Consider the following 8,412-nt stretch of genomic DNA (forward strand, 5'->3'; position numbering starts at 1 on the left):
TTCCTGCTGCAAATCCCACTGCAGAAAACTTGGGGCACTCTAGAAATGGGAGAAACGCTCCCGTAATAGGCAGGATGGAGTTTCTGTGTTGCTAAAACAAGCTCAGGGACATCTGTCTGGAGTGCCGCATTGTAGGCAAAGGGCCCATGCAATTCATGATCAAAGCTCATGCATTTCATGCCTTTGTCACAGCAGAAATATTGAATTTCATGGGTTTATCACAGCTTCCTGGAAAAAAAAAAGCATTTTAAAACCAGCCAGATTATGCAGAGACTTCCAGATAATTACTAGAGTAGATTATAGCACTGAACTCGGATGGATATGGATCAGTACTGCAGAGAGTGCTCTGTGCACCGAAAAATCTCAGTCTTTGTTAAGGATGGAGCCCATCTTCAGTGACTGGAGACATACAAGCTGCTGGCAGCCCAGCTCCCAAAGTTGGCTTGTTCTCATTTTGTTGTAAAGCTGGTGCATCAGCAGCACCATCACCTCCTGCTGCTGCTGGCCCTGGTATTTGCTGCCTAAGTGCACGCTCTGCCTCGGTGCATGCTGTGCCTCGGCACATGCTCTGCCTTGGTGCATACTCTGCCTCGGTGCACGCTCTGCTTTGGTGCATGCTCTGCCTTGGTGCATGCTCTGCCTTGGTGCATGTTCTGCCTGGGTGCACGCTCTGCCTCTGTGCATGCTCTGCCTAAGTGCATGCTCTAAGTGCATTCTCTGCCTTGGTGCATGCTCTGCCTTGGTGCATGCTCTGCATTGCTTGCAGCACCCACACATTTGTAGGACTGCAGCCCCAGTGTGTCTCAAGGTTACACTCGTGCCCAGAAAGGAGATAATCTGATTCTCATCTTCTCCAGTGTACTTCGCACTAATTTGCAAGTGAGGTTTAAAGTTACCCTTGGGCTCTTCTGGAGTGCCTTGCCCAGAGCTGGGCAGGAGGATGCACCATGAGCTGTGCAGCCCTGGCATCAGCAGGACTTAGGCAAAGCAGCTATAAAGGGAAGGCAGATCTCGTTGGGTTTGATTCATCAGCGCAGTTTTAGGTATAATTGGGAAGCCTCTGGCTCATGTAATTGCCCATTTCAACCTCAAAACTGCATTCAGCTTAATTGCAATTAAAGCAGCACTCTGAGGAGCAAAATCAGCAACTGTCTGGAAAAAGGATTATTTTGTGTTGTGATGCGACTCAGCTGCAGAGTCCCAGATTCCTGCAAGAGAGGCTCATACCAGCCTCCCCAGCACACAGGCGGTCCTGTCCTGCTCCCTGGGTCTGGATATGTATTTCATGCCTGACCTGAGGATTTCTTTAGCTTCAGCCATGTGCTGACACTGGGTTAGTGGGGGTAAAGCCCCCCCCATCCTACATTTTCTTTTGTGTTTGTCATCCAGACAGCTTCTGAAAAACTAACAAGGTTGCCTGGCTCTCTGTCCTTCCCCATCTAATCGGGGAACTGCTGTAGGGTTTTTTCCCCCCAGTGCTAGTTACAATGCCATTAAACATCACCTCTTCCCTTCTGCCCCCCAAATTCCAGGCTCCTGTGAGCAGACGCTCCTTGATTCATACATCAGCCATGTTCGAGAGAGAATTTTCTATGTTTCTTAGCCCATCCTCTCCCCATTCTGAACGATTTTGTGCTCACTGATTTCCATCCAATTTTCATGTCTCGTTCTGGGCTCACGCCCAAGCTGTCCTGGATTGCTAGCAGCGGCACGGGCAGCATCTCCCGGTTCCCACTCAGTGTACGACTAGCACTTCCCACCAGCAATCGCAGCATGCCATTTTATTGCTTTTTTCTCACAAACGCCTTGTACAGTGCCCTGTCTCCCTCACCTGACAGCCTTGCTCCCACACTTGCTCTTTCCCACTGAATACTCTTGCTGTGACTTTCTCCGAGGGAGCTGGCTCACCTGGAGCAAGGGTGCAGCTGGGTTTACAATCACTTGCAAATCTTCATTCCTCGAGGCACCTCACTCATTTTTTCCTGCCCCATCTTCTGATTATTTTCCATACCAAAACTGTCTTCAGGGTTTTATTTGCATTCATCTCCCAGCATTTAGGTATTTTGGTGATAACACTGAACTGGATTCACCTTTCTGTGTCCTTCCACTCCCAAGGCACGGATTTGGGGACCATCATTCAGCAGCTTTTCTCCCCTCTTCCCACTCTCCTTCGATGCTCTCAGTTGTGCCTTGTCCAGATGCACAAAACCGGGTACAGCCACTTCATCCGCACACTCCACCCTCGCTAATTCCTGCTAACGCTGAAGTGATCCTCTCCAAATGGGGGAATTTTCCAAATCAGAAACCAAATGAGCAAACACTGTCAAAAGGCAAAGGATAAACCATCCCAAACGCACTTCGTTTGGATTCAATTATTTATGGTAATACTTCGTAATGAACTGGGAAATGTTCTGTAGCGCATTTTGTAAAATTAATGAAGTTTTACTACTGGAATACCTCACTGCTGCTCAGTGGCATTAAATCTTTGCTGAGTGCAGTAGGGAGGACTCGGCATTTGAAATGCGGATTTTAAAATGCGGAGATTAACAAAGCGCGGGCTCTTCTGCGCTCTGTCAGGAAACGGCTCTATCAACAACGGCATTACCTTGCTGTCTGCTGTTTCCCTATTATTCCACTCATAAACACACCCACACCGGAATCTCCCAAAGCTTCATCATGTTCTTATCACCTTTTAAGGCCAAGATCTCTTTATGGAGCCAACAGTGTTTCCATCTGGTCTGTGTGGACGATAAAAGCCGTTAAGATGCCTGGATTTCAGAGCAAAACCCACACAGGGTGTCAGCCAGGGGAGAGGGACTTCAGCCACTCTACTGTGTCCTGAAAAAAAGAGCATCTGGGCTCCCTCCTGCTGATGGCAGTTCGAAGTCCCAGCCTGCCCAGGAGGAGGGTTGAGGCACCGGGCGCTGCAGCCCAGGCTGGATGAGGCTTTGAGCAACCTGGGCTAGTGGCCCATGGCAGGGGGTGGGACTCGATGGTCTTTAGGGTCCCTTTGCAACCCAAACCAGTCTGTGATTCTGTGACACCAATCTGCACAACTTGCTGCAGAGCTGCCTGCACACAGGACATCTTGGTGGAGCTGGCTTCCCTCTTCGGGACACACCTGCATCTCTTGAAGTCAAAGTCATCACTTCAGTAACGTGGTCAGGTCAAGATCTGATGGGCCAGGGCCATGCAGAACACCCAACCCTGGCTGCTGTCCCCCAGCCCTGCCTGTTGTCCCCCAACCCTGGCTGCTGTCCCCCCAGCCCTCCTCCGCAGCCTCCGCAGTCTTCCCTGGGTTCCCTGGACCTCCTGCTGGACCTCCATCAGACCCCCAGGGAAGACCAGCCAATCCTCCTGTCTCAAGGCATTTTTTCCCCTCTCTTCCTGATTATTAATTTTTCTAGTTGTGCTTGTTTTGGCAGAGGAGGGGAGGGGCATCAAGCTGGTGGTGTCTCCTCCTCCCATGCTCTTCAGGCATCAAACTTGTGTAAATTTTCCTGGGCACCCTGGAGCATCTTCAGGCATAAGCCCCTCACTCATTTTTTTGAGACCCCGTACTCTTTATGCCGTGTCAGAATGGCACATTTTACCCAAAAGCAAGTGTACACTTTCTGAATTTCCATGGCTTGGCCCAAGGAGCGGGTGTGATGAAGGGGACCGGTGGCCATGGGGCAGGTTCCAGGCATGGTGCTCCACGGCGTGATGGTGGAGCCGGTACTGGTTCATGTGCTCTGCAGGGAAATCCAGCGTTGGCTCTCCCCAGCAACCCCAGCAGGAGCAAAAACTAATCCATAGGAAGGAATTGATGTCTTAGCCCTTACTGTTGAAATTCAGGAGGAACTATAATTGCCCCAGGCTCTCACTCTTCAGTGCCTCCTGCTTGGCTGGTCTCTGAACACCCAGCTGCACATCCCTTTCTGCTTTGCATTACGGAGTGCCGTAAGCCCACGGCACAACTGCAAACGGGCTGTGACCAGGGGTGCAAGTGCTCCTTTCCCGGCTCTTTCCCCCCACATCTCACCTTCTGCCTCTCATCTCTCTTACAGCATGCTGCCAAGGGACAAGGCACTCTACCTCACCTAGAACTCCCCATCTTGGCTCGAGGAGGCTCAGATGAAGGACACTGGAGAGGGTCGATCTTACAGACTATGCGGAGAGGCACCGAGCAAGTCGTACGGACGAGAGAGCTACCACTGCACCTCGTCGCTGGCTTCGTTTCCAGGCTCTAAGAGCAGTTTTCTTTTTTATTATTTTTGAACTCTAAAAGTCTACTTTCTGTGGAAGCCCAAAACCTCATAAATCATGAAGAACAAAAAAAAAAAATTAAAAAAAATAAAATAAATATACACAAAACTAACAAAAAAAAAAAAAAAACTAAGGACACCATTTTTCTGCTTGCCATCAGCTTAGCTACAGACTATTTTCCTAGTGAACTGCTTTTAGACGCAGCATAGGGCCAGGTCTGGTGTCCGACAGCATTAGGCCAGCTCAGTAGGAGGATGCACTCTTTTGACTTGCTAACAGCACTAAACTTTGTGCAAGAAAATGTGAAGTTTGTGTGAATATTGTACATGCAAAGGCCTTGGATGTCTGGCAAAAAAAAAAATACAAAAAATAAATAAAAACTATTGCTAGTTAAGTGGGGAGAGAGAGCAGAAGGCAAAATCTGAGAGGACAAATGTGAAAAAGATCATGAAAATATAATTTGTTGGATAGTTGTAAGTAGTTTACTAAGTGTTTTAGAGCTGTGCTAAAGACATCTTTAAGATTTTTTTGTGAAAAAAATTAGTAGTTTACTTTATAGTAAAAGCATTTTATATTAATTGTAGCACATTTTTTAGTTATACATAGAAGGGAGATGTGTATAAAAAAACAACAAAAAAAAAGCCTGCCAAACTTGTTTCTATTATTTGTACAGCAAGAAATGGACAATTTATATCCATGTTGTATGGCATTATTATATTTTTTCTGCCATATGTCCATCTATTTAAAAATTGCTGACAATGATTTTTGTCTATTTATGAAAAATTAGAGAGCATAATTACAGTTTCTCATAAGGTGCATTTCTGGGTTGTTTTTTTTTTTATTTTTTATTTCGTTTGACGGTGCTGCTTACGCAGCACCTGGCACATTCGGTTCACAATGCTTATCTTTACCTTTCTTTATAATAAAACATATGAAAAGTAGAACTGAAGCAGTCTCTCCTTATTCTGGGGGCACACCCGGGAGATGTCCCACCCAGCGAGGTCCATGCCTTGTCCTTGTCCTCCCCCATCACCTTCTCACTTGCTTTCTTTTTCTCCCCCCTTGCTCTGGGCCGATATCACTTAATTAACTATATCTGCCACCACCCCCAGCAATGAAAGCTACCACTGAGCAATGGCAGACAAGCTTTTTTTTTTTTTCATTTTCTTGGAAAATGCCAACTTTCCGCTCTGCAGAGCGTACTGTCCTTTTTCAAGCAGTAACTCCCTGCCCTGTGCATTTGCTTACTGAGCCATCCCGTGCCCCAGCCTTCTCGACCCTCCTCCCTTCCGCCAACATAAAATGTCCTCGCAGATGTGGGGGTCACCAAGCTGCCTGGTGACCTCTGGATGATGCCCACAAGAGCCCCACTCCCAACTTTTCCTAGGAAGCATGGATGAGAAGGACACAAAAAGGATGGAAAAATTCAAATGGCGCAAGGATGGAATTGGCATTTCCATCCTTCTCCAGTAAGGATGGAAAATGCAAATGGCACAAGAACTAACACCATGGGGGGTTCCACACCCCAGGCCACCTGCCTGGAGGAAACTGTTCATTAACGTACCATTTTAAGCTCATTTGTAGACAAAGTTTGGCCGTAGGAGTCTCACCACGTTGTGTCACTATCACATGTTGTGTCACTAGCACACAAGATGCTGTCACTTTTTCCATTAAAACCTGAAGCTGGGGCATGGCTGAAGCTGGGGCACGGCTGTTTCTCATGCAGTTTGGGGCATTGGGTCTTCTTTAGGTCCGAACGCTGCAGCTCAGATCCTGGTTTTCCCCACTGCCACCCAGCTATGATGAAAGCGGGCTTAGCATTTATGTTCTCCAGTGACTTGAAATCACTTTTTTAAGCTTTCAGACTATTCTGATAACCCAGGGAAGAGCTCAGCCTTCGGAGTTAAGGGGTTTTTGGATGAAGTAAATGGTCATTTTCATCGCCTAATGATTTTCCACATGCTGCAAAAACTGACTCGGTGCCCATGGCAGTAAGTCCCCATTAGAACACCAAGCCCCAGCTCTTACTGGCCCACGGGCCACAGGGGAGGGGAAGGAACGTGTGGTGGGAGCTGTCCTGCTGTGTCCTCTGACTGACACCTTCAACAGCATCATCACCCACCCCACTGGCGCATCAGACAACACCCACTCCAAAATCCCCCACTTTGCAACCCAGGAGCTGCCAGCCCTGGGGCGATGGGGGAGACCTCCAGGGTGGGGGGGTTTGGGGCATGGTGGGTTGGCCCGAGCAGTCCCCAGCAGAGCACCCTGGGTGCTGGGAGAGGTGGAGGTCAAGGCACCGAGGCAAGGGACAGCACATCCCTGGGGCTGCAGGACCTCGCGGAGGGTTGCAGAAATCCAGGCAGGTCTCAACCACCTGCAATCAGCCTGACATAAAATCCATGTTCTCCTCCACTTCTGAGGCTGTCACGGCGTTATTGCAAGGCAATTGAGTGGCGGGGGGGAAAAATGAGTGGCGGTCCTCTCTGCTGAGAACATTTGCTTTCTCAGCATGAGAGACAGACGTGAAATCAAGATGCAACTCTGTGAATCAGCTTTCATTAGAGCAGTTACACCTTTAACCCCAAGCTTCCTGTTCTCTCAAAGGATAAACAGAAAATGTGCCTGTTCCGTGTCCCATTGACCACAGTGACTCTGTATTTTATCCTGGTTTAAGTCCAGCGAACTCTCACCAACGCTGCACAACGGTTGTGGACTTGGGCAAGCGAGGGACGATGCTGGACAAAGCTCTACATGTGGGACTCTTCCTCGCTGGTGCCCAGCCGGTTGTGGGCTTGGGCAAGCGAGGGACGATGCTGGATAAAGCTCTAAATGTGGGACTCTTCCTCGCTGGTGCCCAGCTCAAGGCCATGAAGCCGCCCTTTTATCTCCATAATCTTGAACCATTTGAAAATAAAACATGGAGCATAATAAAAACTTCCTGAGGAGCAGCGTGAGCAAGAACATCTCAGCCCAGCTTGGCTAGCTTGTGGGCTTGGGCAAGCGAGGGACGATGCTGGATAAAGCTCTAAATGTGGGACTCTTCCTCGCTGGTGCCCAGCTCAAGGCCATGAAGCCGCCCTTTTATCTCCATAATCTTGAACCATTTGAAAATAAAACATGGAGCATAATAAAAACTTCCTGAGGAGCAGCGTGAGCAAGAACATCTCAGCCCAGCTTGGCTAGCTTGTGGTGGGCAGATAATTGCTCTGCAATATCAGAGCCAGGAGATTTCTTCCAAATATGCAATTATTAAACTGGGGGGAGGGGGATGGAATAAGGCATTAAGATGAAAACCTACCTTGAGTTCTCGCAGCAGGGAGATAGGACTTATTCCAGGGAGAGTTTCTGAAATGTTAAATTTTTTTGTGTGTAGAAGGTTAAGTGGCCTTGAGACTCTGAAATCACAGGGAAGCCGTTCCCAGCCCTGGGAAGATGTCTGAAAAAGGTCTTCACTGGAAGTATCAATGGTGAAGGGTTGGTGATGGTGAAGGACAGGCAATGGTGAAGGGCTGGTGATGGCGAAGGACAGGCGATGGCGAAGGGATGGTGATGGCGAAGGGCTGGTGATGGTGAAGGGATGGTGATGGCAAAGGGTGGGTGATAGCGAAGGGTGGGTGATGGCGAGGGGCTGGTGGTGGCGAGGGGCTGGTGATGGCGAAGGGCAGCCGTGTGGGGCACAGTGCCTCACCACCAGCTGTGGGGATGCAGGAGCCACTGCAGGGATGCAGGGCAGTTGGCTATTATAGAGCCCGGAACATTAATGAGAAATTGTAAGATCTTCCAGACTGCTTTAATCCCGACTAATCTCCAAATTTGCGTGATGGCAGCTGTGCTTAAATGGTATTCCAGCTGTTGGGTAATTGTTGTGGACATGGAATTGTTCCAGGGAAGAAACTGGGAGCTGAGCCTTCCCATCCACCGTTGCAAAACAAGCCCAATCCCCAGTAACCGGCCCAGCCCCAGCCCCGCGGGCAGGCAAGGGCGAGGACCCAGGGCAATGGGCTGGGCAGTGATGGCATGGCCGGGTGAGCCTCTCCTGGGTCCGAACCCTTGGGCTGTTATTAGAGTTAGTAGAAAATGTGGTAGCTGGGTCTGAAGAAGCCATCCAACCCCCCACTTCGTGACTCGGGGCAGGGTCAGCTCTTCCTAAACCCTGCCTGT

General features: G+C 49.1%; 1 protein-coding gene across 1 annotated transcript in view; it reads left to right on the forward strand.

Annotated features, from left to right (window-relative positions):
* The window catches only part of TOX2 (TOX high mobility group box family member 2), a gene marked incomplete at its 5' end in the record, with an annotated part of 62,932 nt that extends 58,329 nt beyond the window's left edge, over positions 1-4,603 (forward strand). The window contains 1 exon segment of the mRNA XM_010080692.1: positions 4,050-4,603. Within this exon segment, the coding sequence (XP_010078994.1) occupies positions 4,050-4,086 (37 nt within the window).
* Positions 4,604-8,412: the final 3,809 nt, after the last annotated feature.

The sequence above is a fragment of the Pterocles gutturalis genome, unplaced genomic scaffold (genome assembly GCF_000699245.1).
Source record: "Pterocles gutturalis isolate BGI_N339 unplaced genomic scaffold, ASM69924v1 scaffold13731, whole genome shotgun sequence".
In the NCBI taxonomy this organism is placed as follows: Eukaryota; Metazoa; Chordata; class Aves; order Pterocliformes; family Pteroclidae; genus Pterocles; species Pterocles gutturalis.